Source organism: Gadus morhua, chromosome 21, assembly GCF_902167405.1.
Source record: "Gadus morhua chromosome 21, gadMor3.0, whole genome shotgun sequence".
Lineage (NCBI taxonomy): Eukaryota > Metazoa > Chordata > Actinopteri > Gadiformes > Gadidae > Gadus > Gadus morhua.
Genome location: NC_044068.1, coordinates 19,105,558 through 19,128,057, shown reverse-complemented (window position 1 = coordinate 19,128,057; position 22,500 = coordinate 19,105,558). Strand labels below are relative to the sequence as shown.

Here is a 22,500-nt window from a genome sequence, read left to right as displayed (position 1 = left end):
CTCTCTCTCTCTTTGCCCGTCTCCTTACACTACGACCAGTCACACCATCTCTATTTTGCCAAATCTTCTGCTCTTTAAGTACAATTGACTGTCTCTAACATTTTCCTCTTCATCTTTAAATTACCTTTAAATTCACATCAAAACATGTCCTTTCAGTATTGCCACTAAAGAAAAACAAACCTGGGATGGAAAAACAATGAAGCATGAGGGAGGATCATGTTGTTTCCTGTGATGACTAGCAGGGGTCATGTTCTGACCCTCACCGTCTCCCCTCGGTGAACAGATTGGCCAAGCAGGGAAGGCCGGGCTCCCCCCCATAGACGGGCCCACCGACCCAGAACGGGGACCCATCCTCCCTGTGCCCCTGGGCATCCGGCCTGTTCTGAGCCGCTACCGCATAGAGGTAGACGCCCCCGCATTCACTCACCATTCACTGTTTCATTTACTGTCCAGACCGACCTGTGGTCAATTCAGACACAGGTCAAGCAAGCAAGACCATCCTGCCTACTAGGGGCGTGTGTTCCGTTGTTCAGGGTGTTGCAACACTTACATCCATCACGCCCCCTCCTCCCCCCGGGTCAGGTGCTGTTCTGGGGCCTGAGGGGCCTGAAGAGGGTGAACCTGGCCCTGGTGGACCGGCCCCGAGTGGACATAGAGTGTGCCGGCAGAGGGGTTCAATCGGCCCTCATCCAGAACTACAAGAAGAACCCAAACTTCAGCTGCCTGGTCAAGTGGTTCGAGGTGGTACGTGCTGCACACCGTTGAGTCCGGCTGGTCGGTCCGGTCTGACACCAACGGTCTGTTAACCACCAGTCATTTTGTCATATTATTAGGGGTGGGAATATTAGGGTACCTCATGATACGATATGCGATACATGGCCCGCGATACGATATATCGCGAAACAGCGATTCTGTAATAATTGATGCATTGTTAGGCAATCCTATAACGATACATCACGATATATGTCTAATGATAAATACAAAATACACCTAATGGGGTTAAGAGGTAATGACATTACTTGCCATACGTGCATACATTTAGCGATCACAGGAAGGTGTGAGCATATGGTCACAGTAACAGAGACACAATAATAAAGTCCAATTTACAAAGCGGTACAGATTGGGTCTGTCCTCACGGTGGCTGTACCTCTGACCGCAGGACCTGCCGGAGAACGAGCTGCTCCACCCTCCTCTGAACATCCGAGTGGTGGACTGCCGGGCGTTCGGCCGCTACACCCTGGTGGGCTCCCACGCCGTCACCAGCCTCCGGAGGTTCATCTACAGCCCCCCCGACAAGACCTCCAACAACTGGGCCAGTGCAGGTACCAGCTTTAGTGCTGTGTCCCGGCAGCCTAATATGATCAGTGCTGATATTTTCAACAAGGCCTTTTACTGAATTATAGTTTCTGGAGTGTAGAATTATTACTTTCCTTTTCATAATTTCTGATCATATTTATCATCGGATGTCAGAAGTTCGAGCGTATTTATTCTAAAAATATGACGAGAAAGTCCCGTGACATATGCACCTTTAAATGTTGCACATGTCTTTCAACCCATTTTGCAGTGCATTGTGAGTCTGTATCCTTAACTTACTACTTCTTTACTTCTCTCTGCTTCCTGGTGTGGACCACACTTTGCCATGGCATGCCTTTGCACAACTCTCTATATCTTATGTCTTATCAATGGATCTCTCTGTCTCCATCCTTCTGCTTCTCCTCCAACTCTCAACTCTCAACGGCCCTGGCGTGTCCTGTCCTCTCCTTCCTGGGTGCTGTGTTGCTGTGTTGCTGTGTTGCTGTGCTGCTGTGTTGCTGTGTGGCTGTGCTTCCCCTGACTCCAGCTAAGCTAATGAACGGCTACATGGTCCTGACCAATGGCGGCTCGCGCTCCGGCTCCTCACCCAGCCTGTACTCCCGCCCCCCGTCCCGCACCCTCTCTCGCCCCGCAGGTGATATCATCCTCAGCATGGACTCCGAGCCCTCGGTCAGGAAGATGGACACCGTGGTCAAGCTGGAGGCCGTAAGCCTTTCTGTGTGTGTGTGTGTGTGTGTGTGTGTGTGTGTGTTCAATGTGTTCAATATGCTGCATAGATGCGTGTCGTCTGTTGTGAGTATTAATCCCTGTGCTTTCTGTGACCCGGGGCTCCCGCCCTCCTCCACCACTACTGTAGACATCTGATGCAGTGGTCAAGGTGGACATGGTGAGTCCCTTTAGAAGTATGCCAATGAATCTGTGTAGCGGCCGGGCGGGTGCTTTGCTTTGCTGGGAGTGAAACCAACCAGATAAGAGCCGGTGAGTGCCTTTTACTTTGACACTTTGTGCACACAGAAGGAAGTGGAGAATGAGAAGGACAAGAGGAAGAAGAAGAAGAAGAAGAAGGGCGAGGCAGAGGAGGAGGAGGAGACTGACGAGAGCACGCTGGACTGGTGGTCCAAATACTTTGCTTCCATTGAGACACACATGGAGGTACGTGCACTTTATTCTCATCTGTTGCTCACTTGTGGGTGGTGGGTTTCTTTGTACGAAATACATAAATTACCTGATTAATAAAGTCAAAATAAAATCAAATCTGAAGGAGGTGTGTCATTGAGTATGTTGGTGCTTTGCATATAATATAACGAGAACTTTAGCAGGCAGTAAAATGGGAGCCGCACTGCGCTGCCTTTTGGTCTGAGCCGAGAAAAAACCAGAGCGGCGCGATGAGCCTTATGATTGTCGCATAGCAACCACAGAATATCCATATCTAAAACACACAATAAATCTGCCCTCTTTTTCCTCGGTTTGACAATTTTTCAACCCAGGGCGCCAAGGGCAGAAACCATTATATTCTATTCTGTGAAATATTCATAGCTTACCTTCCAGCGTCAGCATTGCTGAATCTGGCAGTCGATTGCAAATGCATGTCTGGGATGCATGCTGAGAATGAGGTCATGTTGTGTAGATCCTGAAGGCCCAGGAGGCGGCCCAGGCGGAGGCAGAGGAGCGGGAGGACCTGGAGATCGCTGCGGAGGGAGCAGGTAAGAGAAGCCCCGTGGGAGTCTGCTCCACAGACGGACTGCTTTGATTGCCACTAGTAGGAAAAGAGGAGAAGAGGCATGAGGTTCTGGTCCTAATGATCCCAATGGTTCTGTGATGGTCTGCTCTGTTTGCTTCTGATCTCTGAAGCTGTAACAGAATGCAATTCATGTTGTTGTTGAATCACAAAGGGGGGCTTTAAGGCAAATATCCTAGCAAACACGTGCAATTATGAAAACGAAATGATGCCCCTCTGAAAGCACAATGGTACAAATGGAATTTTTTATTGCCCAAATCTTGATTGAAATTATTTTTTATATTCAGTATTCTTTTATTTGTTTGTTTGCTGTAGCTAAGGTTCGGTAGAGCGACATTGTGGTGTGATGCATGGACATTGAAAGCCTCTCCTCACATTCTTCCTATTCATATGTATAGCGCCCGGTAGACGCGGGCTTTGGTTCTTGGTCATCATCCATTGCCATTGTCCATCGCTCCTCCTCTCCCAGTCAGCTCAGCTTGACCTAGCAGCTCTGCCTTACACATGAAAGTTGGCCGATACTATACTTACATTTAATAATGACCAATCCTAAACATACTCTCCCTTTCATCTGTTGTTAAAAAGATTTGAGAAATATTGTCATTTAAAAGATGTAAGAATGATTAAGATGACATTGATTGAATTTACTCATTTTGGTTGCTCTACTGATTACTATCAGCCGAGATCAAAATTATGTTTGAAATGTTCTTAATGTCTGCCCCAGAAAGCTGACAGTTGTCTGCTTGGACAACTGTCAGCTTTCTTGTTCGATGACATGTGGAGCGCTGCTGTGTCTGCCCTCCGGACCCCCCGCTACTCCCCCCCCCTCCCCTGCCTCACCCTCCCTCCCCCCCACAACACTCTCCATCTCCACACCGGCCTCCACCTCTACCTAACTCAGATCTGATCCACCCCGACGACCTGCTTACCAAAGGCTCAAAGAGCAGGGACAAGGGCCGAGACAGGAGGGGGCCCAAGGACAGGAAGAAAGCCGGCCACGTCATGGAGGGCCCAGAGAAACGAGGCCCCAGGCCCCGAGTGGACGAGTTGCTGGTCGGTGCCTTACGTGCTCCCTTGACATTACATTTACGTGCTGTATTACATTGCCTTTGGGTGTTGAGCTATGTGTTTCGATGCTGGCCGACCTCTCAACACATAATGTGCAGCTCTCAGTGTTTCACAGAATGTTTCAGAATGGAAGGAATAAGTTGTAGTTTGAGGATAAAACAATAACACGGGGAACAATCAGGCTGTGAAACATTGCAGTGCAGAAGGGGAGATAGTGAGCTGAGATAACGTGTTTACAGAGTGCTTACTTTAGGGTTAATCTGGTTTTAGCCATTGTGTTTCAACATTAACAATGAACAAATGCTGTGTTGAACCGGTTGTCTGTGCTGCTGCTGTTCCAGGTGTACAACCAGGAGCTGGAGGATGAGTATGGTAACTTTGAGGACTGGCTGCACACCTTCAACCTGTACCGAGGCAAGGCCGGGGATGACGACGAGCGCGCCCTGGACGACGACCGGATCGTGGGCAGGTTCAAGGTGGGACCAGTGTCCTGATGTTTTGGTTTGGATTAACAAACGGGCGTCACCCAACACCGACATCCTACCTCCATCCACACATCCAAGCTAGCACACAAGCGTGAGAGAAAGAGTTGTGAGGTGGAGTCCGTGCCCTCGATGACTTTCTGTTCATTTATATGGAGGGGATTCTGCTGACGCTTTTATCCAAAACGACTTGCAACCATTCATTCACACACTCACACAACCCGCTCTACCTCCTGAGCTACTGCTGCCCCAAATTCAGATAATTTTGTTCTTCTCTCTCCTTGTACCTCTTGCCCAGGGCTCCCTGTGCATGTACAAGGTGCCTCTGTCCGAGGAGATCACCAGGGACGCGGGCTTCGACCCCAACATGGGCATGTTCCAGAGCATTCCTCACAACGACCCAATCAACGTCCTGGTGCGCGTGTACGTGGTCAGGGTGAGTCCACGCCCAAACTGTGAACCTTGAAGCACACGCTTGACCAAAAGACGGTTCAGAACAGAATTGTTTTATTGTATTGTATTCTCATCCCAGGCGACAGACCTTCACCCTGCCGACATCAATGGCAAGGCAGACCCTTACGTCGTCATCAAACTGGGCAAGTCGGACTTCCGTGACAAGGAGAACTACATCTCCAAGCAGCTCAACCCCGTCTTTGGCAAGTGAGTGAAAAGAGCATTGGTCCAACAGAGCCTCCATACATGTTATGATGGGGAATAAGTAGCATCACGTTAGCCTCATAGCATAATCCGTTATTATGCTATGATATCTAACCTAACTCTCCTCTCCAAATGCTGCTGATTCACTGTGCCTCATTGGCTATATGCTAATCCAATGAGGCTTAAAGTATGATTTCGGCAATTATGCTACGAGGCTCACTATATGGGAAAGAGAAAACACGCAAACAAACAAACTGCAAATTAAATAAAATGATTATTTATTTTGTTGTGGAACATTAACTCTGTTCAAGTCGATCGACCTCAAGTACCTTTCCCCGGTCAACAATATTTATTTAATTCAATTCACTTTTATTTATTTAGCCCTTAATCACAGGTACAGTCTCAAAGGGCTTAACAAGCCACGTATGAATGACCCCCCCGGACCCTAGCCCCCCAGAAGGCAAGAAAAAGCTCCCTCCTCCCCGCTTTGCGTCACCTCTCCAATCTCTTCTGTGTCCTCCACCCTGCTCCCACGCTCCCTCTTCAGGTCCTTTGACATCGAGGCCACCTTCCCCATGGAGTCCATGCTCACGGTGTCGGTGTACGACTGGGACCTGGTGGGCACAGACGACCTGATCGGGGAGACCAAGATTGACCTGGAGAACCGCTTCTACAGCAAGCACAGAGCCACCTGTGGCATCAGCTCCACCTACTCTGTGTGAGCACTTATATATGTGTCTTCATTCGTGTCTCATGAATCGTATTGTGCTAACCAGGTAGCTCACTGCTATATTACGCTGCTGTGTCTGTTACCTGCCCTCATTCGCTCAGTAATAGGTGCAGGATGCTAGGATACTTGTGCAGTAGTTGAGCGCTGAGCGCTGACCAGCTATGTTTGGTGCTGCCGCTGGCATCTCTTGTAATGTGTAGGGAAGGTATTGCTCAACTAGCACATGGTCCTTCTATAATTGTTTTAATGGCTTTTTACCAAAGGAAAGATTGTGGAGAAGATTAGATAATCACAATAGGTCATAGGTTGTCTCAAAGTAGCACTGAAGGTTTATTTGTAAAGTATTAGTGTTCTATTATAGTAATTGCATTCCATTTAAAGAGTCAGTGAACCCACTTTTACAGATGGAATTCAAACACTATGTGATAAAAAATATAAAAGAGGGGTGCATCTTATCCCCCTGTTTACACCCCGCGCCAACTTTATGATAGTTGTTTAGTACCGTTGTTGTGTAACTGTTATGAGCATTATAATAAGCAATGTTGCAATGCCTAACCCTCACTCGGGTGCGGACAATACAATACATTGCTGCTCAGATGGAGCTTCACCCACACTGCGCTGCCGGTGCCCCTTGCTTGTGAAGTAAGAGTGATTTTACCCCATTTTTCTCTAAATTGGGGACTTAGTAGCAGTGAATAAGTGGCATGGATTACCATGTTGACGATCATATAAGGCAAAAATAATTTGGGGTTGGCTGGCTCTTTAATGTTTGAGTGAGGATCATAAGGAACTGGGGCTCAGAGGATCAATGCTGCTGTGGCTTTGGGCCTCTGGGACATGTAGGAACGGATACAACGTGTGGCGGGACCCTATGAAGCCCAGCCAGATCCTGGCCAAGCTGTGCAAGGAGGGCAAGCTGGAGGCGCCTCAGTACGGCCCGGGGGGGAAGGTGAAGGTGGCCAACCGCATCTTCTTTGGCGCCGCAGAGATCGAAGACGAAAGCGGTAGAGCACCACAACTCATTCACACCTGCCTCCCTTCTGTTGTTTCTCATCTGTACATCTCCTTAAAACAATTTCAACTCATTATTATCCTATTTGACTTACTCTTAGTGAAGCGTTCTCTGTTCATGGTGCTGACCCATTACCATGAACAGTACATCTTATGCTTCACTTCTACCATCATGCACACTGTTCCAGGTATGAAGAGACAGACGGAGGAGCACCTAGCTCTGACCGTGTTGAGGCACTGGGAGGAGATCCCCAGGGTGGGCTGCCCCCTCATCCCCGAGCATGTGGAGACCCGACCCCTGCTGAACCCGGACAAACCCGGCATCGAACAAGTACCCCACGCCTTCTCCAGCACTATCACACCTCACTCTGTACTGTGAACGCCATCGGCGAGAGCAGCTGCCTCAGCGACGGTATTAAACTGCTCCCCTGCTTCCAAAGGGCCGGATCGAGATGTGGGTGGACATGTTCTCCATGGACATGCCAGCGCCCGGGCCCGCCATCGACATATCACCACGGAAACCCAAGAGGTAGGCCCCAGACGAGTGCTGTCAGGGCTGACAAGGAACATTAAATATAAATGCAAAAGTGTTAAGAACCGCTGTCAGAGTCACTGTTATCGAATGTAACATCGTTTAATCCAACTCCCATTCCTCCTGCTGCCTGAGTAGAATGACCCGTAGTTTTACCAGCAGAGCTAAGTAGCCTCGCTCCCAGGGCTTACGGGGTTAACACCATGGGTGAGTGTTCTTTCAACGGGTTAGATCTGTAATGTTCCACCCAAGCCCAACAGAGTGTGTGTGTGTATGTGTGTGTACGTGTGTTCCTTCCTCCCCCCTCCTCACCAGATATGATCTCAGGGTGATTATTTGGAATACAGACGAAGTAATACTGGAGGACGATGATTACTTCACTGGGGAAAAGTCCAGTGACATATTTGTCCGGGGGTAGGTACGGCCAGGGGGGCGGCGGTGAGCTCTTGTACCCTGGCAGGGTTGTGCCTCGTATGGTTGTTTGCTGTTAATCTTTTGATTTGTTGTTGTTTTGTTGTGTTCTTTGTTTTGTTTTTGTGCCACCCCCATCTTTCTTTCTGTCTTTTCTTTCTTTTGTTTTCCGTTGTGCGTTTTGTTTTGCCGTGTGTTTTTCTATTTGTGTGTGTTTGTCTGTCTCCCTGTCTGCGTGTCGTCCTCTCTCTCTCCTCTCGGGTCAATGCAACGCTGTCGCCTAGCTTTGAGCTTCGTGTAATTATTTGGAACACTGATGACGTAATTCTAGAGGACGATGGTTTCATGACAGGAGAGAAGATGTCTGACATCTATGTCAGGGGGTAAACACACACGATTCCATCGCATGGCTCGTACGACCTCCCCCCAACACTCCCTTCCCCCTCTTTCCCTGGGTCCTGTTCTGTTATCCCCCCCCCCATTAACCGCCCCCTTCCACCAAACAGCATGCGACCCCCTTCCCCCCCCTTAGCCTTCCCGCAGTTATTCCGTCCCATTTGAAAGGACCGGAGACAGACAGGACTATAGCACAGACGACTTATATTAAAGTAAATTCAATTTAGGGCCGCAGCGACCTTTTGAAATAACCACCACAAATCTGTCTCTTGTTCTTCTGTTAAAGCCTGCTCTGCATTACAGTTTGATTCGATTAGAGGAATGATCAGATGTTTGTGTTCTGGTCCTGTTTGGTCATGTTCTGCTTTTGACCCTTGCATTTGCTTTAAGCTTCGCTCGAAGATGATGTTCAAAGACAATGTTTTCAAGAATGAATGCATGGAATAATCCATTTAATTGCATGCAACTCAAACCAATGATGTTCTTAAGTATCGTCCTTTTTGCAACCGTTTCAATCAATCTTCAAGACACTGGGTCCTCTGTCAGTTCTTGTTCCCTGGACAAACACAGTTCCACTCACATATTTCTCTAAATATACATGCTGTTTGGCATTGTCCACAGCCATGTTTTGATCAGAAAATATAACAGCAAAGGATATTATTGTTATATTGTACTTAATGTTAGCTAATAGCATGTTGTTGAGAGCACAGCTTTGCTCTTCCATCTCCTCATCCGTTAATGAGACATATAATCCACTAGCATAGGCCTACCTCAACATTATTTATCATTTGCCTGCCAGTGCCGCTGTTTGCATTGATTAACCTCATATGGTTCAAAAGATACCTTTTGACAGAAAGGTTTCTTCTGTGCATGGAAATATATGAAAACAATGTGAGCCTGCAACAGTAAATCAGAATGAAGACACACATTTCGATCAAATCGGTGCAGGGCCACTCAAAAGCTAAACTGCTCTGTTGGCCTACCGATCTGATTTGTTGTTCGGGATTTGCATTACATGAGTCAATCCATAACAATAACCAACACATCAGATCCCTCAGACGACAAATGGCTGTCCATAAGGGACAGCCAGGAAGTCCTCATTGCACATCCTCAAAACACACATACAAGTACCTCCACACATACAAGTACCACATACAAGTCCAGGGAACGCCTGCAAACAACACAAGCCAGTGTCGGACGATGTCAGTGTGACTACCCGCTGGAACCCCCCTGGTGCTGAACACCCCCTCCCTGGTGTCCCCCCCCCCCCCCACACCTCTAGATGGCTGAAAGGCCAGCAAGAGGACAAGCAGGACACGGATGTGCACTACCACTCGCTGACGGGCGAGGGCAACTTCAACTGGCGCTTCGTCTACCCCTTCGAGTACCTGATGGCCGAGGAGAAGATCGTCATCTCCAAGAAGGAGTCCATGTTCTCCTGGGACGAGACCGAGTACAAGATCCCGGCCCGCCTCACGCTGCAGGTCTGGGACGCCGACCACTTCTCCGCCGATGACTTCCTGGGTGAGTCTGAGATAAGATAAGGGCGTGTGCGTGTTGTGAGGGGTGAGGTAAATACCTCAGGTTGGCGATGGTTGGGTTTTGGGATAAGATACACAGTATCTTATCATAGTAGTACCTTCACCATCAGGACATTTAGCCCACGCTTGTATGGAGGTAGATTTGTGTCTTTATTATGCAATCAAAAATAATAGGTTTGAGAGCAAAACTTTCCACACAGCAATCAAAAAATAGATTTGAGAGCAAAACTATCGACACTGCAATCAAAAAATGTTTTATTGCAAGATAAATTAATGTGATAAAAAAAATATTAATGGGAATCCAAAAGTTTTGTTTGCAAACCCAAAAGTTTTGTTTGCAAATCCAAAAGTTTTGTTTGCGAATCCAAAAGTTTTGTTTGCGAATTAAAAAGCTTTGTTTGCGAATCCTAAAGTTTAGCTTGCGAATCCAAAAGCTTTGCTTGTTGTTGAGTTGAATCTCGTGGGCGGGACCTACACCGAAAGATGTAAGACACGCCTCTATTGGCCAGTCTCGATCGGAGTGACAGCTTGGCAACATCCGAAAAGCCGCTGCCCCCCGACCGCCTCCAGAAGCAGATTGTCGGCCTGACGGACAGGGTGTTCGTTTGTGCCTCTCAATCCGCGGCGGCGGTCAACAACATCGCCCTGCTCTCCTCTGCCATGGTCTCCTTGTCGGCTGACAGGGAGGCCTACGGGATATTCAGGGCGCGCAAGCGTGCGCACGGGACAAGCTCATAAGGCGAAGCCTAGACGGCGTAGCCTACATGAAATAGAACTCCCTCTCTCGTTACTAACTGTGGATGTTGCCAAGCTGTCACTCCGATCGAGACTGGCCAATAGACTTACATCTTTCGGCGTAGGTCCCGCCCCCCCAGATTCAGCTCAACAGCAAGCAAAGCTTTTGGATTCGCAAGCAAAACTTTAGGATTCGCAAGCAAAGCTTTTTGATTCGCAAACAAAACTTTTGGATTCGCAAACAAAACTTTTGGATTTGCAAACAAAACTTTTGGGTTTGCAAACAAAACTTTTGGATTCCCATTAATATTTTTTTTATCACATTAATTTATCTTGCAATAAAACATTTTTTGATTGCAGTGTCGATAGTTTTGCTCTCAAATCTATTTTTTGATTGCAGTGTGGAAGGTTTTGCTCTCAAACCTATTTTTTGATTGCAGTGTGGAAAGTTTTGCTCTCAAACCTATTATTTTTGATTGCATAATAAAGACACAAATCTACCTCCATACGCTTATATCCAAAGCGACTTACAATAAGTGCCTTTGTCAGAAGAGGGTGAAACAATATATCGCTGTCGGTACAGTAGGGATGTTCATAGAAACAAGTGCCAAGCACCAATAATCGCTAGGTAAACTCATTCCCTGTATACAAAAACGATAGCTAGGACAAGATGATAAACAATTAAGTACTATTTATTATTCTGTTTTTAGTTTTTTATATAAGTGCATACTTTAAGACCCAGGACGTACAGCATACAATAAGTGTGTACATTAAGTGCAAGGATGTACAACATACAACAAGTGCGTAGGAGGGGTGGGAGGGGGTGGCCATGCACTGAACAACTCTAAAATGGCCAACATATCATCCTCAATTCTTTATTTTTGCTGAACTGACCAGAAAATAAGGACTTGACCAGGGTCTGCTTGTGCGTTCCAGGTGCTATCGAGTTGGACCTGAACCGGTTCCCTCGCGGCGCTAAGACAGCCAAGCAGTGCTCCATCAACATGGTCCGCAAGGAGCTGCAGCTGCCCACCATCTCCATCTTCAAGCAGAAGAGGGTGAAGGGGTGGTGGCCCTTCGTGGCCCGTGATGAGAACGATGAGATAGAGCTCACGGTTAGTTCATATTCATGTTTTACGCTCATTATACCTTTGATTAAATCTTTACAGACATGCAAATTATAAACACATACACCTCAAGACTTTTGCTCAAGTGAAATGACCATGTGACTACAATTACAATTACAATTAGGGCATTTAGCAGACGCTTTTATCCAAAGCGACTTACATCGGTTAAGGGTTAGGCTGTGAAATTATACCTGTAAATGCTGTTAAATAACAAATAGATATAAAGAAGATTACAATATATTGGGGTCTCACATACTGTATATTATTTGGATTCATACACTGAAATGTAAACTCAAGTTTAAAAATATTCATCGATTGGGTCGAATTTGGGTTGGGGTTTAAAGCTAAATTCCAGGAACTATTTTCCTTTTCTTTTTGGTACATACGTATAACTGGTTTTCATAATAGCATTTTGAAACTGTTCCACATGTACTTCCCTCTCTTGGCAGGGTAAAGTGGAAGCAGAGCTCCACCTAATGACAGCGGAGGAGGCTGAGAAGAGCCCTGTTGGTCTGGGACGCAATGAGCCAGACCCCCTGGAGAAACCAAAGTAAGAGCCTCAGACGCCACCACCAGCCGGCTGGGAGGTCTCCACTCCAGCATAACACACATTTCCTTCCTCATTCAAATCTAAATTGAACATTAAAATCCATCTATTGCTCATAAGAGCAAACCAAATCAAAAAAACATGCAAGTAACGCCACAAATGTGTCTCACACCATAGTTCTGAAAGCCCTATGGATCGAATAACAGGTTGGAGCTGAAATTGGTCAGCCCTACTCTACCGCTTATTATGATCGTCAATTGATTTTTTTATGCAGCTTATTTAACAAATTCAGAGTTTATTTTCCCTTTTTGGGTCATGGGTCACAGCATGTGCACTTTCACTCCTTTATCCTCCGTACATTTCTTCACCTCCTCTCTCCCTGTGTTTCTTCTTCCCTCCTTCCTACTGTGTTATTCCCCTTCTCCAATCCCCTTTTCCTTTAAATATCACCTCCATTTCCTTAATTCCCTCCATTACGCCTCCCCTACCCCTCTCTCTCTCTATGGCTGTCTCTCTGTCTCCTCACCCCCTGCCCGTGTGCAGCCGCCCGGACACCAGTCTCATGTGGTTTCTGAGTCCCCTGAGGTCCATTCGTTACTTCATCTGGCACAACTACCGCTGGCTGATTCTCAAGATCCTGGGTCTGGCGCTGCTGCTGCTAATGCTGGGCGTCTTCCTCTACTCTCTCCCCGGTTACCTGGTCAAGAAGATGATCGGGGCCTAAGCCACGGGTAGCCCCAGTCTAGTGCCTCTGCCTTAAAGGTCCCATGACATGCCAACAGGTGTGAGTGTTATTAGCCGTTACAAGCCGTTCTGAAAATCTGTCTCTTATGACATCACTAGTGGACGTGTCCACCTAGATTTGTGACGGATAGATGAGCAACGTTTGCTAGGCGCTGTCACGTTAAAATTGTACCGGGGGCATCCTGACAACCTGCCCGGCAACAGACGACGCGATGCAGAAAACATGTTTCCAAACGACGAAATAACATAATACAGATAGCGGATCGCTATCGCTAACAATAAAAAAATTTGCCCGCGAAACGGGCGATCGCGTCAAATGACGTAGGAGGGTTCTTGACGTAGGAGGGTTCTTGAAACATAATACAGATAATGGATCGCTAGATAACACTTGTTTTTACTTTATATTTGTATTGTATTGAATTGTTTAATCGAATTTAGCTAGTAAACTGAGTGTTTTAAGCAGGTTTCATAGTCTAGAATGTTCAAGAACCTTCCTACGTGATTTGACGCGTCATTTGACGCGATCGCCCGTTTTGCGGGAATTTTTTTTTATTGTTTCGATTAAACAATTAAATACAATACAAATATAAAGTAAAACAAGTGTTATCGCTATCTATCATAATACAGATAGCGATCCGCTATCTGTATCATGTTATTTCGTCGTTTGGAAACATGTTTTCTGCATCGCGTCGTCTGTTGCCGGGCAGGTTGTCAGGTTGTCAGGATGTAAACAAACGATGACGTAGGCCGGTACTATTTTCGCCCCCGGTACAATTTTAACGTGACAGCGCCACTGGGTAGGCTGGTAGACTGATCTATCCAGCACACATCTAGGTGGACACGCCCACCTCTGATGTCATAAGAGACCGATTTTCTTGTAACGGCTTGTAACGGCTAATCACAATCACACCTGGTGGCGTGTCATGGGAAATTGAAGGGACATCCCAATTCAAAGCTATGTTCAATTCAGATTATATCAGGGTTTCATTCACCGTGGCCATAAACCAAAGCAATCTGTAATACCACTTGGTAGTAGTTTCGAGGGAAGATCTAGGGAAAATCTAAAGATAGAAAGAGATGATCTGACCTCCCTTGTTAACATCTTGTCAGGCATGAGTAACTGATTATGTTAGCTATTTGCTAAGACTGCTGGATAAAGATTCAATTAAAAATATAATCGAAGCGGTGATTTACGGGGTCCGAGCAAAATTAAAGGTCAAGAACGAACTAATAGAAGATATTAAGGAAAGATGTTCAACTTATAAACCTGAACTGCAGCCTCATTCACATGGTCAAAATGTCTATTGATAAGCACACAACATCCAGAAAACTGGATGAGCCGGAATGTTGATTGCCTGATAAATTTCAGGTGCTGTTCAATGTTGTGTTTCTTAAATGAGTGGTAATGACAGAATGTCATGTTCAGCTTGTTCATAATGCTCTTATCAGTATTCAAACTCTCAACCTAAGGATCACCAGTACACGGCATTATCCGGTTGAGCCACTGACATTCCTGAACTACATGCAGCCTCATTCACATGGTGAAAATGACTATTGATAAGCACACAACATCAAGAGCACACATTTCACAAGAGAAATAAGGGATTTCTTAAAAGAATACAGATCTGAAAATTTGCACTGTTTATGGTATCCACCTAACGATAGCCGTATGGTAGTTATATAATGACAAAATGGTCATATAGGCAAAATGGGTTGAGACTGTGGATGTTTGGCTTTTCTATGAAATTGTGGGAAATTAAACATTTTTAGAGCAAAAGACCAGGGTGAAAAATATGCATCTGATTTTAGAGATTAATATGATGAAAGAATTTTTAGTCCAGGTCAATCTAGTAAGGAGAAATAATTCTAGTTCATAATTTTTTTTAAATAGCGCCACCTATTGGTGCAGTACCACAATTTGGGTTTATGGGTAGTGGGGGGTATTGGTATCCACCTAATAATAGTCGTATGTTTTTTTTATATATTAACAAAATGGTCATAAAAGAAAAATGGGCCAACTGCTCCAACTTTATTGGCCAATATTTCTAAAATTGAACTAAATAAAACAAATTCTGTTCGATGATTTTTGTGAGGCTTGGTCTAAAGATTTTATGTGGCGATTTTGGTGAATTTTTGTAGCCTGTGAATCTTTTTATCATGTTAAGCTTTAATATGAAATGGGTTTTATAAATGCATCTGATTCTAGAGATTAATATTCTTAAAGAATTTTGAGTCCAGGTCAATCTGGTGAGGAGAAATAAGCCTAATTCGTTACTGCCACCTTTGGGTGCAGTAGCACAAATTTGAGTTTATGGGTAGTGGGGGTTATTGGTAACCATACCTGAAAATGTCAAGAGTTTTCGACTTACGGTATAGGCTGCAGTATGACTTTTACAGAATTTGAGGAAAAACGAAAACGTTACAGAAACACTAGGGGCCAAGCAGCTTCGCTGCGTTTAGTTTGGCTTATATTCCTGAAAGCACATCCTGGATCTGGAACACATTAAGCTTCCCTTTAAACTGTTTTAATACTTCTGCCAGTTTTCCGTCTCTCAGTCTTCTCTCAAGGATGGGCTGTTCTCCTGTCTCTTTCATGTCCCTCTCCTGTCTGACCTTGTCTAAACCCAAGTGTTCCATGTCGTGTCTTTTGCTTATCCACCCACATATCATTTGCAGCCTTTTCAGAATCACATGGGATATTGTTTTGTATAAATTTGTATCTGTACTGATCCTACAAAGGCACATTGGTTCTCTTCTCCATGGTAGTTGTATTTCAATGGGTTGTATTGAATCTGAAGGAGATATACACCAATGCTGAGAAGTGTCCAACCAACTCATATTCTTCTCACCAACACTGATCACTTTATCTCTTCCACCCTCTTCCATATTTGCCCCGATATCCCTACTACTTATCCTCTACCTCCACCCTTTCCCCCCTAACTCTAAAAAACTCTCCATCGCTCCTATGCATCTTTTGAATCCAACTTGCTTCATCCTCATCCCCCATACCAACCCACCCCTCTTCCATGTCCATCCCGCTCCTCTCTCTACCCCCTTCCAGTCGCCCAGACACCACGTTCCTGTGGTTCTTGAGCCCGCTGAAGGCCATCCGCTACCTGATCTGCAACCGCTACAAGTGGCTGATCATCAAGATGGTGCTGGCCACGCTGCTTCTCATCATGCTGGGCCTCTTCCTCTACAGCATGCCGGGGTACCTGGTAAAGAAGATGCTAGGGGCCTGAGGCGGCCCCACGGGGCCCCGTGGGAGCCTGAGGGGGTGGTGGGGGTCCGTTGAGGCGGGTTGCTTGGGGAGGGGGGGAGGGGCGGCTCTTGGCTCTGGAATGTCTTCCGCCCTCTCCATCCCTACCTAGGAAAGAGAGGAAGCGGCATGGTCTCTCCCTTCTCTATGTCTTATTTTTCGTAGAGAAGGAAGAGATACATTAAAGACCCAAAAGCAATATATTTCCTTTGTTTATCTACTGGGATAGCCAGATATTGAGATGTATATCCACATCGCTCAGGTCACCTGGAGTAGGGGTGTGTGGGGGGGGGGCGACAACTACTGTCGTTATCCAAAGATGGCAACAATAACTAAAAAACATAGCATTATGACCAAGTAAATAATATCTGGACTCAACCTAATCAGCAAATCACCTCCAACAACATGCACCAAGGTGAAACCAAGATCTCAACCTTAACCACGGCTACCAAGCAATGTTACTTGGGAGGGACTTCTCCTTTATGTCTTTGTACAGATTTTGATGATCTTTATATTTATCAAGGGAAGAGTTAATAAATGATTGCATGGACAACCTTCCTAGTATAACATCTTGGTGTTATACTATGGTTTATTAGTGCTTAAATGTCAGTTATTGATTTAATATGATAGAGAACAAATGAGAAAATATGTCCCGTTATAAAGGGCATTGTTCCCTCTTCATTATTGCAGTCTTTGCACAATTCAGAAATAATAAGCACATAAAATTAATTAACAAAAATCTGAAATATATCTATTTTCATAACCTGATAATATCCATTTGGGCGAAGATCAAGCTTATATTAAAGTCTGAAATCAACGATGCTCTGCATATTGTGTAGGTCAATTAGCATTTCCAGCATATTTTATTGAACAAAACATCACCTGAGTGTTAGGGAACAGTGAAGGAACAGTGAGGGAACAAGCAGCATTTTCTAACAGCCTTTGAATAGCAATGCTTATAAGCACACAATAGATAGGGATGGTGCCAGCCTACCATTTCCCACTATCAACGCATCTGAAAACATGATCACACTGCTTGTTCCAAACCTCTCATTGGGCCGCCCCGCGGGGACAAAATCTCATCTGAGAATCACTTGCAACCAGCTCAGGTCTGATTACAAAAGTACACCTTCACGGGTATTAACTGTGTTTCACCAAAAAGTAGTCTTAGACACCAGTAGCATGCCTTTGTATTTTTGACCTTCAACTGACAGAGGTCATGCGTCTTTTGGCATGGCTGTCTTTCTATAGTTCCACCCTAACCAAATCACTGAACCCTGCTGTCCCCCAACGAGTTTTCTTGTTATGAAAAGTTGAAGTGCACTTGAAAGGTGTGACAGGGCCTGAGCCTGAACAAGGGGTTGTTGAAGACGGCGTTCTGTACGGTCTTTAAATTGTCCTTTTGCCTGTGCTTGACCAATGTTTTCTGTGAAGTCGTCTTCTGTATTTCATCGACACTCTTGTTTGCACTTAACCTGCCTGTTTGTATGAAAATTAACTGGATTCCTAAACTTGTGTAACTGTGTGAGCAATATTTATTTGTGCTGATTTACTGATTTGAAATAAACTAAATATAATTACATCTTTTTGTAGTTTGTTAAGTGGCCGGCTTTATATATATTTACCATATTTCGACTTGAAATGTATCTTTTCTTTTCTCTCGAAATGAAAGTTTACATGTTAGATTAATTAATTATGTTTATTACAGGGGTCTTTTCAACGTTCCGTTCACTTGCATGGGCACTTCACAACTTCCGTATAATTACTTGGTCAATTTTGAACTGAATTTCCATATAATTAATTTCAAAATCAGTTTAATTTCATACCGGCTTCGAATATTTTCAGTTGTCTGCGGTTCAGGCTAGAGTGTGTGACGCCACACTAGCTAGCTTGGGCTAGAGCGGATCATGTGATTTCCCCCAAACGTGGCTGTCTATCACAAAGCTAACCATTGTGGACATCAAGCCTAAATGATTATTTCTTGTTACACTGTCACTAAAATGATTAATCAATTGGAAATATTATTGTCATATATATGGGGGTTTGTATAGAGGCTAGGTGCCTTCAACATGTCCGGGTGTACTCCCGGTAGAAGCTACATGCTAAAAACAATCCTTAAAAAATCTTTTCCATGTTATCTACACAAACGATAGGCCATATGAAAGCTGAGACTCAAAGGAGTACGAACGAGTAATCGAATGCCAACCGAAATTGCAAAGTATTAGAAGGCGATATGCAAATCGCAAAGGCCGCGATTAAAATAATATTAGCAATAAAGAGCTGCTTTTCACCAGAGCTAATGGCTTTCTGGTACTTGAACTGTCGCAAAAGAACTTAATAACATGCAAATTAACTAATTTCGCAAGGGGAAAGACCAGACGGTCTTTTCCAGATGGACGGTGATGGTGAAAGTATTTGTTTTTTTTGTTTGTTCATAAGCTCCATCTTGATGGAGTCCCTCTTGCCGGAGTCCCTCCTGTTGGAGTCCCTCTTGTTGGAGTCCCTCTTGTTGGTGTCCCTCCAGTTGGAGTCCCTCTTGCAGGAGTCCCGCTTGGTGGAGTGGAGTCCCTCTTTTTGGTGTCCCTCCTGTTGGAGTCCCTCTTGTTGGTGTCCCTCCTGTTGGTGTCCCTCCTGTTGGAGTCCCTCTTGTTGGTGTCCCTCTTGTTGGTGTCCCTCCTGTTAGTGTCCCTCTTGTTGGTGTCCCTCCTGTTGGTGTCCCTCCTGTTGGAGTCCCTCTTGTTGGCGATTTCCTCACCCGTCTCCTCCCCATTCTTCGCTCGCTCCACTTTGATCACTGGTCAAAACAATGCTATGCTCAGTCTCTAATAACCCGGTAATGCTTACCGCTCGACTCTTTGATCAGCACTGAGCAGGGGACTGAGGGTTGACTTATATAGAGCGGGCCTCGGGATATCATAGAGGAGCGCCGGGTACCGCTGGCCCCAAACGACACCTGATTAAAGGGTGTGAATGTTTACGTTGTTTACTCCATTTAGACTCTGTTCAAATCCCTTCACTTGATTTAAGCCATTTAACACTTCTTTATGCTTTAAACTATGTGGCTTTGCTAAAACATTTTTCAACCACACTTTGCACTACAGCACTCACCACATTTTCTTCAGGAAATGCATTTTCTAGTTCTATAGTGATATAAATGTATTTAAGATGGATAACCTGCATTAATTATGTTCCAGTTATCTACAATCCCACCCATTACTCTAGAAAGAAGGGTGCTCAGAGTAGTTCTTTTTTTTAGATGCTTTATTATAACATTTATTTTGCCGTTCACTTAGGGGCCATCTTCATCAGCCGGTCGGGAGGGATCACCAGCTCTGTGTTCACCTGTCAGAGAACACTCTTTTAGAATGGGTTCTTTCTTAGGGAGACACAGGATCACTTCAAAAACATTTTAAGCTTGAAAGGGAGGCTTTAATAATTATCTTTTGCAGTAACAGTTGATAACATAACAGGGCTGGAGGTGACGTTAGAAGGAGGTACCTTAGCATTGAGGGACTGATGCAGCAGCATGCGCAGCTCTGAGTTCTGCCGCTTGAGGTCCTGAGTGTCCCTGAAGAGCTGGGACCTCTCCGTTAGCACGGCGCTGGGTGGACAACAAGGGCCCTCAGCTCTGTCAGTGGACTGCATTTACACAACCAGTGGTAGCTCAAAGCGCTTGACAATATTGCCTAACATTCCCCCACATTCACCACACATTCACACACCGACTGCGGAGTCGACCACGCAGGGAGACGGCCAGCTCGTCGGGAGCAGTTTGGGTAAAGTGTCGGGCTCAGGGACACCTCGACACCTCGAGATCGAAATAGCAACCTTCTGTTTGCCAGTGGAGCCGCTCTGCCTCCTCCTGAGCCACCTGGGCCTCTGCGGGGAGACTTTATTCTATCGGTTTTGGTAGAGCCGTGTTACTCACTGGTACTTCTCCAGGGCGCTATCCAAGGCGGTCCAGAGCTTGAGTTTGGACTCAGGCAGCACGTTGGCCAGGCTCTCCCAGAAGGCGGCCTGGTCGGGGCCCTCGGGAGCCCCTGTGAGAGTGGAGCTGTGATGCTGGGGGGCCGACCGTTCTCTGATGAGGACGTGATAAAGGGAGGAGGAGTCAATGGAGCCACTGCACAATGTGGTAAAGATGGCAAATATGAGATATAAAGTATTTTATTTTAAAAACTGCAGTCCTGTGCCGTTATCATTAGGCTAAAGAGAGAAGGAATGTAACAATTAGTTCATTAAATATAATTTGAAATCATTCACATTATATTTGTCCTTCTAATTATATTGATGAAATATGATCCGATCATTATTAACATCTAAATGATAACGTAGTTGCAATTGCACATGGCTTCCTTGTCATGGCTGGTGTTTCTTCTGGGGGGATTTGGTCAGACCTGGGCCGTCTGTACTGGGCAGTGAAGGCCTTCAGGGCAGCCAGGACCTCATCGGGGTGGAGAAGGTCAAAGGTCGAGCTGGTACTGAATCCCTCTGCCTGGATGCAGGGAAAAAAGGGAGAGTTACCACGGTTACCATCACCAGACTTTCCCCATCTCCGCTGTTCATCCTCCTTTGACTGCAACAGTGGAGCAAATATAACGGTTTGGTGTCATTCTCTGCTTACATCAGCCTGGTGAGTCGGTCGTTGTTGGTAGTTTGAGAAGAATTCAGCCAGCCGGTACACGTCGTCTTTGCTCTCAACTCCCAGGGACTAGGAGACGAAGACAATACCAGAGCACACGCAGACTCTATTCAGCAATCACATTTTCCCCTCATTAAAGAAATCGATCTAAACGCAGTTCAGGCATTCAGCTTCTCCAATCTAATGCTCTGCTAAACGTCCTCTGTTCAAAACAAACCAAAAGAGTTCAACTCACAGAGAAAATGGAGTCCAGTTTGATGAGAGACTGGTGGTCTTTGTCCAGGGAAGACATTAGTGTGAGGAGTTTGCTTTCGATCAAAAAGCCCTGGGATGGAAAACGAGGGAGGGGCATCAAGGTTACCATGACTAGCTAACGTGCTAAATGAGCTATGCCTAAATGCATAAATATCAACCATAAATCCAGCGCTCACCGCCTCGTCACACAGCAGCTGCAGCAGTTTCTTCACGGTGTCAGCGGACACCCTCCCTCTGCCTCCCTCCCCCGCCGCGCCCCCTGCGCTGTCCCCGGTGGCGGACGACGCCCCGTCACTACAGGCCTCGCCGTACGCCCCCGCGCTACGAACGCCCGCGGCCCTCGACGAGGGACCGACCGCCGAGTCGGCCGTTGCCGGGCCCCGTGGGGGAGAAGGGGACAGCTCGGGGGGCACGGTGGGGCGCTCCCAGACCAAGCCCAGCTGCTGCTCATGGAGGAGGCGATCGATGTCCAGCACCCTCTCCGCCAGCTCCCTCACCTCTTCCTCCTTCATCTTCCACACCTCTGCAAACCTCTCGCTATCCACGGCCTCAAAGTGCCTGCAGCCCACGGACAGAGAGGAAGAGGAAGGGGGCGAGGGAGGAAGGGCAATTATGGGAGAAAAGAGGGAGAGGCATCCGTTATTGAACCATTATTGAGTTTTTAATGTTTTTATTTGCATCATCAATGATGCGTCACAGCATATGTCATTTCACCAAAATAGCAACAGCACGAGCTGATGCAATCAACTCAAATAACATTGTATGCATGTGTATATGAGCATAGCCACAGCTGGGTATCCCTCTATGAGCTCCTACGCACTTGATCTTCTTCTGCATGAGAGTGTATTGCTGCACGGTGCGCGTGTAGTCGTCACACTGGCCGTGGCCCACCTTGGCAGCCTGCACACGATTGGCCTTCAGGCTGTTCAGGACATCCTGCAGTCTGCAACACAACGAGGGCCCGAGACGGCCCCGGGGTCAGAACAACAACGCATGACCTCAAATGCATGTTTTGAACCTCAGTGTCTCTGTGTGTGTGACCTATTGATCTTCCGCTTCAGCTTGGACTGGATGATCATGCTGTCCTTCTCCCTGTGCATGAGCACGTGGATGTTGAACTCCTGTTTCTCCTGGTTGAGCTGGGCGGTGGCCTTCTGCTGCTGTTTCCAGAGCTGCGTGGTCTGCGCACAAACAGGGTGGGATCATTCTACAATTACAATTAGGGCATTTAGCAGAAGCTTTTATCCACTTACATCGGTTAACACACACATTTCCATCAAACTAGCAAACTTTCGAACTAGCAACCCTTTC

At 46.0% G+C, this 22,500-nt stretch overlaps 2 protein-coding genes across 8 annotated transcripts in view; one reads left to right on the top strand and one right to left on the bottom strand.

Annotated features, from left to right (window-relative positions):
* otofa (otoferlin a) overlaps positions 1-17,874 on the top strand; it is an 82,610-nt gene extending 64,736 nt beyond the window's left edge. For 2 of the 6 annotated variants that reach the window (XM_030345776.1, XM_030345772.1), the window contains exons 28-47: positions 284-403; positions 583-744; positions 1,160-1,322; positions 1,841-2,019; positions 2,171-2,200; positions 2,329-2,466; positions 2,942-3,017; positions 3,954-4,105; positions 4,462-4,596; positions 4,901-5,038; positions 5,135-5,262; positions 5,807-5,977; positions 6,833-6,993; positions 7,189-7,331; positions 7,441-7,529; positions 7,848-7,946; positions 9,622-9,863; positions 11,552-11,730; positions 12,192-12,292; positions 16,095-17,874. In XM_030345776.1, the coding sequence (XP_030201636.1) occupies positions 284-403; positions 583-744; positions 1,160-1,322; positions 1,841-2,019; positions 2,171-2,200; positions 2,329-2,466; positions 2,942-3,017; positions 3,954-4,105; positions 4,462-4,596; positions 4,901-5,038; positions 5,135-5,262; positions 5,807-5,977; positions 6,833-6,993; positions 7,189-7,331; positions 7,441-7,529; positions 7,848-7,946; positions 9,622-9,863; positions 11,552-11,730; positions 12,192-12,292; positions 16,095-16,275 (2,787 nt within the window). In that variant the 3' untranslated portion in view covers positions 16,276-17,874. Of the gene's footprint in view, positions 1-283; positions 404-582; positions 745-1,159; positions 1,323-1,840; positions 2,020-2,170; positions 2,201-2,328; positions 2,467-2,941; positions 3,018-3,953; positions 4,106-4,461; positions 4,597-4,900; positions 5,039-5,134; positions 5,263-5,806; positions 5,978-6,832; positions 6,994-7,188; positions 7,332-7,440; positions 7,530-7,847; positions 7,947-8,227; positions 8,327-9,621; positions 9,864-11,551; positions 11,731-12,191; positions 12,293-12,832; positions 13,021-16,094 lie in introns of all 6 variants that reach the window. The other 4 variants (XM_030345775.1, XM_030345774.1, XM_030345777.1 and 1 more) reach the window with 4 other exon arrangements.
* Positions 17,875-19,535: 1,661 nt separating this feature from the next.
* The window catches only part of drc1 (dynein regulatory complex subunit 1 homolog (Chlamydomonas)), a 9,395-nt gene continuing 6,430 nt past the window's right edge, over positions 19,536-22,500 (bottom strand). For both annotated transcript variants that reach the window (XM_030344569.1, XM_030344568.1), the window contains exons 9-17: positions 22,231-22,370; positions 22,010-22,132; positions 21,366-21,747; positions 21,170-21,259; positions 20,917-21,003; positions 20,690-20,787; positions 20,221-20,373; positions 19,791-19,893; positions 19,536-19,634 (exon numbers count right to left, since the gene is read on the bottom strand). In XM_030344569.1, coding sequence (XP_030200429.1) covers positions 19,578-19,634; positions 19,791-19,893; positions 20,221-20,373; positions 20,690-20,787; positions 20,917-21,003; positions 21,170-21,259; positions 21,366-21,747; positions 22,010-22,132; positions 22,231-22,370 — 1,233 coding nt within the window. In that variant the 3' untranslated portion in view covers positions 19,536-19,577. The remainder of the gene's footprint in view (positions 19,635-19,790; positions 19,894-20,220; positions 20,374-20,689; positions 20,788-20,916; positions 21,004-21,169; positions 21,260-21,365; positions 21,748-22,009; positions 22,133-22,230; positions 22,371-22,500) is intronic.